This window comes from Falco rusticolus, chromosome 11 (genome assembly GCF_015220075.1).
Source record: "Falco rusticolus isolate bFalRus1 chromosome 11, bFalRus1.pri, whole genome shotgun sequence".
In the NCBI taxonomy this organism is placed as follows: Eukaryota; Metazoa; Chordata; class Aves; order Falconiformes; family Falconidae; genus Falco; species Falco rusticolus.
The window spans coordinates 13,058,528-13,071,185 of NC_051197.1; the positions used below are offsets into that span (position 1 = coordinate 13,058,528).

Consider the following 12,658-nt stretch of genomic DNA (forward strand, 5'->3'; position numbering starts at 1 on the left):
GAGGCTGGTGGACGGGAGCAGCAGCAGGTATGCAGGCAGACTGGTTCCAGGCTTGTTGCAGGCAGCAGCTGCTGCCGCAAGGCTCAAGGCTCGGCCCCACCACAGGGCGAAACAGCTTCTCTATAAACAAACCAGCCAGCACTGACACATTCAGGAGGTTTGCGTGCTCCACACGAGCATCTTTCAGGGGCACAGCAAGGTCTTAGGTTCACAGAGCAGTGGTAAGGGGGACCAGCTATGCCTTCCCTGTCCTTAAGCAGAGGGAGATGCATGCGCATCTGGAGGTGGGAGTTGTGTATCAGGAAATAAGTACATGCATCTGGGGACTGGGGTGGCATTGCCACACTAGCTGGTGAGCCAAAACCATGGCCACAGGAGGGAACCTGGGCTGTCGTGATTTCTGCCCTGGGCTCAGCCTGAGCAGAGGCCAGCTCTGCATAGTCCTGCCACTTCGCGCTTCACAGAGAGGCTGACGCTCAAGCATCAGCCTTCAACGTGGTCGACTTCTGTAACACTTTATTATGTATTTCCACGCACAACATAGGAACCAAGAAAGGAACAAACCAGTACCGCTGCTGCAGAGATGAGTCAGTGACTGGGGCAGTGCGGGCTGTCCATCCGGGCACCAGACACCCAAGCCACCACCTTCAGGAACAGCTTGTCCTCAGCCGTTCCTTCCTTGGGTTGCTGACGCAGCCCACCAGCATCGTTTTCTGGCACAATTCATGGATACTTGGGGCACATTTTGGAGGGGCTACGAAGGGGAAGATGCATTGCCATGCAGGCAGTGCAGAGCTGTGAGCTAGGCACAGTCACGCATCTTCACAGAAATGCCCAGATGTGCAAAGCAGCTGGTGTGCAGGCAGCTGTGGCCTGTCCACACGTGCAGGTTGGGGGAGCTGGGAGTAACTACTAAAGCACTGATGTGGGCAGAGGTGGTGCAGCTCTGCACGCGCACTGACACAGACGTGCAGAGCAGCAGTAACAGTGACGGTGCAAAACTGTCAGCTCTGGCCTGTCCCTCCCAGTGTATGCACAGGGGTCCCCACTGGACCCACAGTCAAACAGCCTGGAGGGGAAGGGTGCCTTTTTCCTTTGCAGAGGGTTTAGCACAGAAGGACCTGAGCTTAGTAACACCCTCTGAACTCTTGGGCAGATGAGGAGGCAGGAGGAACAGCAGTTTAATAAAATTTATGGATAATATGAAAGTGGCAGATGAAAATGTAGAAGTAACAGAGGTACAGAAAGAGAAGCCAAAATGATGTTCCCATACTTTGGAGAAAACAAACCAGGTCTTTAGGGTAAGGAAAGCCAGCAGGTGCAGGGCAAGAGTGGATGAATGCAGAATTACCCTCGTGTTATCTGAGTGCATCGGGATGGTGTGGTCTGGAGCTGCAAAGGGATGAAGTCCTCATTGTCCAGCATATACCTGGTGGGGTTCACTGATGCTGAACTCTGACACTGCCTCCAGGTGTAACATAGCCAGTGATTCAAGCTGTTACTAAGGGAATGAGCTACTGTCCTCTTCCAAATAAATTCGCTACCAGGCACCAAAAAATAATAGCTCAGTCTTGTCCCATTACAGAGGGAACTTAGCAAATAATGAGCTAAAATAACCTCCAGGGCAGAGCAGCTCAGGCAAGGGGGTGATAGGAGGAGACAGGAAGATGAAAAGGAAGAGAAGGTTGCACAGGAGCAGCTTCGTTAGGAGGTTAGGATCTGTGTCTATAGATAGAAAGGGCAGTGAAATGGTTCATGGGTCTATGGAGGAAATGAGAATTTTGACAGATAAATTAGCCTCAAGTCACAAGAAAAGCTCCCAGGGATGAGTTGTTAGTCTGCCTCTGGGAAAGATACCTCAGTGATAGACACTTTGTGGAAAGAAAACACTAAAAAAGCTCCAGGTAAGGGCCAAGTTGAAGCAGAAGAACTTTTCTGCCCGGCAGCAGCTGCAGCACTTGGGAGACAAACAGCATGGGAACGTGCAGGGACTGGGATGAGCTGCAGTGCTCCCGTGGCAGCAGAGATGCCTCTGCTTGGGAAAGTGCTGTCAGAGGGCAACAGTGCTCCCCCCTCGCACCACCCTGGCACAGCAGCAGCCCCAGGATCTGGGCATCCCACCATCATCCCCCAGTGACTGCACCTTGCTGTTTGTGGCTGGCACGGCTGGAGCACGCTGGCATGATAGCGGAGCCCTAACACACAGTTCAGCCCTGACACCAACACCATGTGATCGCCCCTTTGATAAACCACCACAGAAGATGGTGGGCTACAGAAATGTAATATTGGAACAAACCTTGGCACTGCAAACACAAATGGCATTTCATGTGAGGTCCAGCTATGCTGGGGCTCTGGCACACAGAATCCCATGCAAATCCCACACTTGCCTCCACAGACACACTGGTGCTTTCTTGGGAGCAAACCCTGCAGCCGTACCTCCCACTAAGCTCCCTTCACTTGTGCTGCATTCCTGCTGACACGCAGAATATTCCTGCCGTTCATTAGCTGCTAAAGGCTCTACTTTGCTTGGGAGCTGGTGGCTGTGCACAGAGCACAGGGTGGATTTATGCCACCTGCGATCACAGCCCCTTCGACCAGGAGAGCACACGACGCAGCTCTGGGAACCGCAGGAACCAACTCCTGGGGTCCTCAGGGTTAAGGGCAGGCTCACCTTAACTCTGTCCCAGAGGTCACAGCCGGGCAGGCAGCAGCTGTTGCAGAAGGCTTTGTGGAAATAAAACACCAACAGGCCAGCGCTGCGCTCTCCAGGTCACGGAGCCTGTCCAGGCACCCCAGGTCCCTGCTGTGCTGTCAGCCTGGGGCAAAGCAAACAGCAGTCATCTCCAGAAGAAGCACGAGGCACACCGCAATGCTCTGGAAAGGCTGGCACAAGCCCTGCTGATGGGTCGTATCCAGTGAAGCTCATGCAGGGGTGTCCTGAGTCAGATCAGGTTGGCCATGCTGGAGGTGGGAGGAAGCCGCCTGTTCGCAGCAAGGCGGCCGGAGATGGTGAAGACACGGATGTCGCCAGTCTCCAGGCTCCGAGGAGCAGCCTGGCGGCAGGAGGTGCAGAGCAGGTAGAGCAGCAGGGAGAGGAGGATGGCACTGCCAGCAGTCAGGAGGACAACCCCACTGGTGAACATGCTGGCCAGTGGCCGCGCGGGGCTGAGCTGCATGGTCGTGGTGGAGAGGATGGTGAGCACAACCCCACAGACCACCAGCACCAGGGCGCTGAGCAGCAGCATCAGGCAGTCCGAGAAGCCCCCGCTCTTCAGGAGCTCGATCTGATCCCGGCTGCGGATGCAGTTCATGTCCTGGATTGCAGAGCTCAGCAGCTGCTTCAGCAGCACAAGCAGGGCCAGGAGGCAAAGCGTGGTGCCCACGGCCAGCCGCCACTCCCCAGACCGGCTGCTAGTGCTGTACAGCAGGATGATGCCCCCAATCCCGCAGGCCAGGATCAGCACCACAGCCATCCCATAGCACAGGATGGACTTCTTGGGGTCCTGGAACCACCAAAGCTCCACATGCTCCTCCAAGATGTTCCTCTGGATGTGGTCCGCGTCCGCAGGGGTGCGGGGGTTGCTCAGTTCTGCCAGCTCTGGCATGGTGGGTGGCTGGGTGGGGAGGGCACAGTGGGGCGGTTGCACAGATGAATCTATACCCTTACAGCAAAGTGCAGAGCCAAGGCAGCAGCAGTTGCAAATGCAGCTGCATTTCTTATGCGGGGATGCCTCTGTCTCATTCTTTGGAGCCTAGTGGAGCTCCTTTCTGCATCAGTGCCACCTGGAGAGCTATGGTCCATGCACTGGGGCTGAGCCCACCCCTCAGGCAGGGCTGCAGGACGTGGTAGAGCATCCCCAGAGCAGCACCATAAGAGAACAACCAGGGCTGTGTCCTTCCTTTCCTGTGTCTTTCATCTGTAAGAGTCAAGAAGAGAAGATATCATTAAACAGAGACCCTGCTCCCCTGTACCAAACAATCCCCCGCCAAACCCTGGGCCTTGGTTGCGCCAGGCTGGCCTGCAGACCTTTCCTGCCTCCCTCACAAAGGCCCTATGCGTTGGAGCACAGATTGCCCATGCATGTCTTCCCAGGAGACCTCCACGCACTGCAGGGAGACCTCAGCCTGCCCCAAGGGCGAGTTTCCTGCCTCCCAGCTCAGAGGCTACTGGCACATCACTGCGCCTGCAGCTGGTGCTGGCAGCAGGGCAGGGATGGAGCAGAGGCAGGTCCCTCCTGGGATAAAGCCCCATTCACAGCTCGGGCTTCACATGCTCCCTCATCAGCATCAGCCTCTTGTCACCAACTGGCTCTGCAGCCCAGAACGACAGCGGGAGGTGGGGGTCAGGACCGGGGCTTAACCCTTCCAGTCCAGTTGCTGGAAGAGCAAGAGCTGCCCTTGCTGTGTGTTCTCAGCCATGTTCCTACCTCTGCACTGCCAGTGGGTTCCCCTCCCAAGTTGCCTACAGAAACCTGAAGGTTACATCTCCAGTGATCTCAGCACTTCCCCAGAAAGAGCCCCCAGACAGCTGGGACCTGGCACCCTACAATTCTGCTCTCTTCCCTGCTGGTCCCTGAAGCACTTCACCACTGGAAGGCTCTGTGGTGCTCTGCTTAGCTGGTGTCCCCTCAGCACAGCGCCTTGCCTCAACCTGCAGCTCGGCTTCCCGGGCTCATCGCCTCCCCAGCATCCTGCCCCCTCTCAGCGCTTCTCTGGGTGCAGTTTTACACCAAGAGTGGAAACCACTTGCATTGCTCTTATATGATGTTCTGCCCTGGCATGTGAGTGCTCCAGCTGGTCCCACAGCACCAAAGGGACCCTCCAGCACAGCTAGTACCCAATGCAAGGACTGCTGGGGAAGGCAACACACAAGCATCTTGGGTATGGCTGAGCCCTTGAGACGTGGGGCAGACCCTGGAGACCCACAAGCTGCCTCGCTGGTCACCTTCCAGGATGGATGGCGCACCCTCGCCCGTCACAGCCACACACACAAACGGCTCAGTCCCACAGGAGCCCGTGGCGGGGATGGGAGCGGATGCAGATCCCCTGTGTCAGAGCTGTGTCACTTTGCCCAGGTTGGGGGGGTGGCCATGCAGCACCCTGCCTGCTAGAAATGGTCCCCTAGGAGCCCGTCAGCCCATGCCAAACACACTCCCTCTGCCTCTGTGCCCAGCTCTGCGTGGCACTGGGACTCCGGGCTCATTGCAGACGGGTGGGGATGATTTCTGACCTCCACGCATGGCAGCTCTGCACACACCAGGGATCTCTCCTCCCACAGCTCTCCCTGTCCCTCAGGCAGTCTCTACACGCCGCATCCCCTGATGGCAATGCCTTTGCTACGAGCAAACGCCTCGAAATCCCCCTCCCTCTGGGATAAGCCAACGTAGGGTGGGGGGGAGAGGGAGGACAATAGCGTGGGGGTGCTCGAACCAGACACTGCCTGACCGTGTCAGGCCAAGCTCCTCCTGAGTCACTCCCCAGGCTGTGATGGAACATGAGGTCACTTTGGACGTGGCTCAGGGCATGCTGCCAGCTGGCAGCACGTGTCCAGGAAGTCTTAACCACCGCGGGTTTGCAAGCGCGGGACCCACCGCGCCATGTGGACTGTGCACTGTGCTGTTCTGCACAGCTGCTGGTGCGTGACGTGCCTGGTCAGAGAGCAAGCTAGGACACAGAAACCTGGGCTCCAGAGGGAATGCTGGCTTGGTGGCCTGTGGCAGATCTGCGGCTCCTGGCTAGCTCAGAAAGCATCAATTAGAGAGAAAAACCCAGCTGTGGCGGAGTATGCCGGTTTGTGCCTGCTGGGACCTACCTCGATTTTGCATGAGACCGAAGATACCTTGTGCTGCCCGCATGTGCCCAGGACACGGGTCCCCGAGAAGGTGGGGATGTCATGTGGCACTTTCAAAGTGGAGAAGCGAGAAGATGGTGAGCCTGGAGACATTCCCCCAGCCTACGCAAACCAGCTCCATCCTAAGCACTACTTCCTCCTGCCTTTCCTTCTCCAAGCACAGAGGTGCCTTATCTCGTCCTTACCAGTGAACGGGTGAGTCTAGTAGATAGCAGGTTTGTAGATTAGATTGAGATTTTGAACTAAGAAAACATAAAGCTTGGAGAAGTGCAAAGTCTGTGGCCTTCTGCTGCATGACCGAAGTTGCTCACACAAGTTGTAAGTCAAACAGTAAGCAAAAAAACCCAACAAACCACAACAGTGCAAACCAAGTGAGGGAAAATGCAACCCAAAAATCAAGCTACGGCACTGCATTCTCATGTTACTTTAAAAAAATGTAACCATTTAAACACATTTTAATTTTTATTTGCTCAGAAGAAGGTCAGGGGGCAACATAAAACTGTTAGAGCGTCTGGCTGCAGAACAAAATAAGGTGTGACTTGTACGAACATGTATTTCCCGGTGTTATATTTACCTCTATTAAAGAAATTATTTGAAGGGGCAAAGGCTTCCACTGAGGTATGCCTCCATGTTTCTTTGTGTCTGTTTTAAAATGTTCTGGGAATATAAACTTTTGCTCTATAAGCATCCACACTTGCTTGGCCTTCTCCGGACTGTGAGAGTTTGTGCTGCTAATAACAGTATTTTTACTCCTAGAATCACAGAATAATTCAAGCGGGATGGGACCTTGTGGTCACCTGGTGCGTTCACCTGCTTATAGCAGAGTTAACCTCAAAGTCAGACTGAGTAGCTCAAGGCCCCATCCACTCGGGTGCTGGATACTGCCAAGGGTGGAGGATCCACAGTCCCTCCGGGGTCATTCCAGTGTTTAACCATTCTCACCATGAATACATTTTTCCTTAAATCTAAATATAGTTCCCCATTCCTCAAGCATGAGTGCATTGCCTCCCTTCCTGTTAAGAAAAATCTGACTGTCTTTATATATTAAACCAAAGAGCCCTATCCTGGGCTGTCACCCATCACTGCTTGGGTGTGTTAAAGGGGTGAAAGGGGTGCAAAGGGGTGAAACTAGATCTCACAGCAGCTTGGCTGATCTGGTTTCTCCGCATCACGCATCACATCAGTTTGCCCACATCGGACCGGAAGGAAGGGATGTTGATCCCTGCTCTGCCAGAGGAAGGACAGCCTCTCCACAGTGGTTGCCCCTGATGTAGCTCTTCTTTGGGCTACCTGCTCTCACTGGTCTGGGCTAGACCACAACACAGACCCTTTGGGAGCATAAGCCAGTTGGCCCATCAGATTAGCCAGTTTGATAATGTGTATCACAAGTCATTAATCTCTACCATTTACTTACTGCTGAACCCAGTAACTTCAGTGCTCTCTTTGTTAGCAAGAGAAAAAGGAGTCGTGGGCCAGCCCAGCCACACGGTGCTTTCTGACTGAAGGTCACATTTTAGGAAAAAAATTGACAGGCTGTCCTTCCCCACTGCTGGCTGGCAGCTGGGGAGGAAGAACAGGAAAGCACTGGGAATGCAGGAAAACAAAAATGTCCATGTTTTTCCTTTTTCATTGTTGAGGGTTTTTTTCCTACTCTGACAAAATTTAACTGGGAATTGAAGGTCATCATCAAGCGGTTTCTGGTCACTCCAGTCTGCAGGTGTGGGAGACGCATGCCTGCTGACCACCTGGGAATGGTATATGCATTTATTTATTTATTTACTTAGAGACTTTCTATGTCTGACTGTCTGATATCTGACAGACTGGCCGCGGACTGTATGCTAACACTTTCATTTCAGAGCCACATACAACTCGGCTGTTGAAATACACTTCCCCCCTCTCCCTGAACCCAGGGTACACCATGAGACATTGCTTACCCACAGCGTTCAGGAGGGGAAGCCTGGGGGTGGGACAGGCTCCTGCAGCGCTTCCAGCCTTGGAGGGGTTTTATGCAGCTATGTGGACTTTGTGAGCATGGTGGAGACCAGGAGAGTCCGGCAAGATTTGCTGTAAAATAACAATACATAAACAACGCATGAGCAATCTAGGTGAGAGCCAACAGAGCCCCGCAACCTCAAACAGAAGCTGTCTCCTTCCTATGCTTCTCCAGTCCATCACAGCTTATTTGTTTCTTGGCCAGGTCTGGCCATAGCCTGTTTGGGATGGACTTGCAACCACTCTGTGCCTCACAGAAACCTCTAGTCCAGAACAGGCATAAGTCTTTTCTGTCCGTTCCTGTGATTTTTCCAACTTCCAATGCTTTTGGAAGCATTTCTTTATCATGAGGGTGGTCAAACACTGGAACAGGCTTCCTAGAGAGGTGGTTGATGCCCCAAGTGCTTTAACTTGGTCAGCCCTGAAGTGGTCCGGCAGTTGGACTAAATGATCATCGTAGGTCCCTTCCAGCTGAAATAGAATAGAATAGAACAGACTATTTCAGTTGGAAAGGACCTACAGCAATTCAGGGCTGACCAAGTTAAAGCACATTATTACAGGCATTGTCCAAATGCCCCCTAAACGCTGACAGGCTTGGGGCATCGCCCACCTCTCTAGAAAGCCTGTTCCAGTGTTTGACCACCCTCGTGGTAAAGAAATGCTTCCTAAAGCATATTCTATTCTATTGTAACTTACTAGTAGGCTCAAAGAGAATGAAGCTTATATATCTTGTTTTAAGCCTGAACTACTGCTAATAAACAACCCAGCAGCTCAGAATGTCGTAGTGTTCAAGGTCTGCCTGTGCCCCTGCGAGCAGGGACACTGCTGCCCTGGGATGTGTGGGAAGCTCTTCTCTCTTCTGAGAACTCAGGAGTGGAGATAGAGGAACGCATAGGGAATTGGGGTAATGGGACTTCTATGTGGTATCTGTCTGTCTCACCCAAAATCCTAGCAAGAGATCCACACTCCTTTGGCTGCTACATCAACCACCAATTCCCAGCACTCCTTTCTGGGGCTGCTCAAAACCCAGGCAAACCTATACTGACTAATCTGTGGCTCTGGGGAGAGCCTGTCCTCTACCCTGCCAGAGGAATAATGCTTTTCCAGAAGTGATTGTCTGTCCCACCAGGGCTCCTGCCACCAGACATCATTTGGGAAGCCCTAGGAAAGCCCTGAGTGATGATGGACCATTCCTTCCTTTCACCAAGCCTAGGGGCTCCGGGGGTAAGGATGGTGGAGGGCTTGTAACAGGGTCAGCACACAGAAATCTAGAAAGCTTTGGTATGCTCCATTATAAAGTTTCGTGCTCCCCTTCCTCTCTGTTTGTGTAACGGGCATCCATCATCCTGACCCCACAGAGCCTGTCCTGATGCACCTCTGCCGAGGGAAGCCTGAGAGTCCCAAAGGGACAAAAAACTCCTGAGCCTTACGTGCCAAGAGGAAACACAGTGGTGCAAGGAATGACATGGAGGCAAGAGGCAGGATCTTTTAAGAAGCATGTCTGAAGAAACCCCCAAACCTGCCAGCATCTCCTGATGAAGTCCAGCCCTGCCCGCACACGCACGGGTCCCGGGGAGGGGGCTTCACTCACCTCCAGCAGACGCTGCCCACACACGACAGCCCAGCACCGTTCCCCGCTCCTGGCTGGCAGCAATGGCTTTTCCTGGCTTTCCTTCCACTGGATCGAGCTAACGAGCGAACTCACGGGGCGAATCTCTTCCCTTCCTCTGGCAACTGCCTGCCAAGGAACAGGTGCCTCTGCCGGCTGCCCTTCCTGGTGCGGCGCAGGCAGCACCGACAGGTTGGAGCCCTCGCCTCTCGCCTCTCGCCTCTCGCCCGGGCAGGTGCATTCCCCGGCAGGGTGGCGTCTCAGCAAACCTGCTGCTGGCTTTGGAGAGGCTCCAGCGCTGCGCCGGTGTGCAGGCACTACCCCTCCCTCCCCGGGCAGGACCTGGCCACGCACCGCACCGATCCTGGAAGGTGGCTCATTTCCTCCCAGCCGAGCCAGGGAGCAGCTCCCAGGCAGCAGGTGAGAGGAAGCCTGCAGCCAGGCTGGCAGCGCTGGGAAAGATTTGACACGTACAGCAAGTGTTTGGTATTATGCAGTATTAAGTAGCTCCTGCACCACTGGCTGGGCTAGGGCCATCAGGTCACATCAGGACTGGATCTTCGTATATGGCGTTAGCCCAGACAGGCACCTAAGTCAGGCGAGATGTCACTGTGGTGCCATCTCCCCATCACCAGGCAGCTGTGGTACCCCCCTCTCTAGGAGCCAGTGGCATCAGCAGAGCCTACCGAGCTGCAGAAGAGCTGACTTTCTGGTAATGTAGTGGAAAGACAAAGGTGACCATTTTGAGAGGAATTAGGAAAACAGCAAAGGCCTCATTTGAAAGAGGAAGAGAAAAGAAGGGAGCAGCAGGGAACACTGAAGTCAGCAGGGGAATGGGACTCACAGGCTGAGTGCATGCCCCATCCTTTGTGGCTGGGCTTAATGACAGCAGAAGGGATCACTACTGTGAGTCTCAGAAGCTGGAAAATCTCCTGGGAGGTGTAGGAAGAAGAGAAGGGGGCTGAACAGCTCTCACCCGACTAAAGGAAAAGGAGACTCAGCTATTAAGCCACATGCTAGTTTTTTAGCAGGCAATGGGAAGGGAAGCTTAGGGTACACCAATACAACAGACACCAATTAGTGTGACAGCTTCAGGAATTTGTCTGAGTAAAATCTGATAGATCTTTTGGAACTTGCGAAATATCACCTGTCCAGTGGTTGCTGTCCTAAACCAACAAATGGGATGTGGTGGATTTCACTCTACAAACACCCTTGAACAATAAGCTTGTCCTTACCCTGGAAAACCTTGTCCTTTAGCTGGGCCAGTTAACAAACATGTCACCCAAGAGGAAACCTTAATCAGCTTTAAAGATAGCCATATATTCAATTTTAAAAGTGTGCTATAACTTTATAAGAGCATGAGATGCTTACCAGCTCCTTTGGAGAGGTAGCAAAAGGAGAAACAAGACAACGCAGACCAAGAGACGATGGAGTGGAAAGTGTCTTTTTGCACCCGAGAGAATTCAGAAGACCATTAGCATACAAAGCCATAATCCAGTTACAACTTAACTCTGAAAACATTCCTACAGCACGTGTGTGGGAGATTGATCTCGGTCTAGTTTCCCCAGTACAGAAGAAGCTTGTACATCTATTTTGCTTCCAGCAAGTCTCTGATAAAGCCCAGTTTAACACTCTGCTGTGCCTGACAATGTCCTCCCTTACAAACAACGTTTTAGCTGCCTCTTAGCCACTTAAGACCAAGTTCAGAATCCTTTTGAACCTTGCTGGCCAGGTATCTACCGAGGCTTCGTTTGACAGGCCTTGTATTGCCTTTAAAATCTTTCTAACGAGGGTGACACCCAGACATACTCTTAAGCATATTAATCACCACTTAGAAATCATTCTTCACCTGTATATGCTTCTTCCTCTTAATAGGACAAGGTTCTTCTTTTTCAGAAAGACTGATTCCATTTCTCTAAATCACATCTATTAAAGCAGTGGCTTCTACAACTCTGTTTCTGACATAGAGAGGAGAAAATTATACCACATAGGAGTCTGGCAAATTAAAATGGGTGTGTTCTGAAAATCTAAGAGGGAACTAGTTTCTAAAATATTTGCTAATTACATTAATTACATCCTCTTTCTGTACAGGAAGTATCAAGATGATTATATGGGGAGGGGAGGAGGAAGAAAGGGTGTTAAGCTAGCGCATTAACAGACCAATTCCATCATAACTTCTTCCTTTTGTTCCTGTGAAACCTATGCTTCATACAGGTCAAAGCTGCAGAATAAAAAAACTTAACTTAATCCCACGTTCATGGACAAGCACTCAGCTGAAGTCTCCCAGGTCACAGGAACTTGTTGAACCATCTGTTTGCCATGGTGTTAGCCTGGAAATGAGTCTAGTACCCCTAATGGTAACATAGCTTACGTGTTATGCAGCCTTGGCACCAGCACCTTCTGTATACTGTTATTAATAGTATATAGAAAACACTCATCACTTCTCTACAATTCAGGATAGGAAATAGAAAAAGTAACATACTGGCATGTAATTCCAAGGTCAATCTGTAGCTTAAACTTCTGATATATGTGAAGTATTCTGCAGTGAGACAGTGTGTCATGCACTGACAACAAAGGGTGAAAAAATTAATTTCCCACCCCTCATTATCAAAGGAATTACTCCCTATCTTTTTCTATACAAGAGTACTTTGAAGAGTGACTTTTCAGGAGAATTTCATTGAAAAACTAAACTGAAGGGATTGCAGTTGTTGGAAAAAAGACAATCAAAGATTAGTTTATCAAAGTTATAGGAGAGTTAAGATGTAAGGTTTGGACTTTATTCCAGCTTTCAGAGTCTGAAACTGGGCTGCCTTTTTGTCCTGCCGAAATGATTGCAACGGATGAGAGAGCACGTCTCTAGAAGGGAGGCAGAGGCTTGAGCAAAGGCTCTAGCTCAGGTGTGTCTGACCACTAGTCAAAGGTTGCCCTCACAAGGTAATTGATGTCAGTCTGTGACTAAATACCGGCTTGGAATAACACTGATATCTGTCTTACGTGCAGGCAGTCCTTTGTATAGACACAGTCAATTCAATACTGGAAAATAAAAGGCTGATGTTGATTTTTGCAGCAAAATGACACCAAATTAGAATTCTAGCAGAAAAGGCTTACAGAGTTTGACCAGCTCTTCTGAACTAGGACACACTGTTTTTCAAGAGAAAGGTGTGTACCTGCCCTCGCATGAAAGCACAAAGATCAGTCTGGCACTA

At 51.6% G+C, this 12,658-nt stretch overlaps 1 protein-coding gene across 1 annotated transcript; it reads right to left on the minus strand.

Annotated features, from left to right (window-relative positions):
- Positions 1-385: 385 nt before the first annotated feature.
- TMEM125 (transmembrane protein 125) lies at positions 386-4,313 on the minus strand. The gene is made up of 2 exons (XM_037404954.1): positions 4,028-4,313; positions 386-3,917 (listed from the first exon to the last, which is right to left on the minus strand). The coding sequence occupies exon 2, from the start codon at positions 3,603-3,605 to the stop codon at positions 2,943-2,945; it is 663 nt and encodes a 220-aa protein (XP_037260851.1). The 5' UTR covers positions 3,606-3,917; positions 4,028-4,313; the 3' UTR covers positions 386-2,942.
- Positions 4,314-12,658: the final 8,345 nt, after the last annotated feature.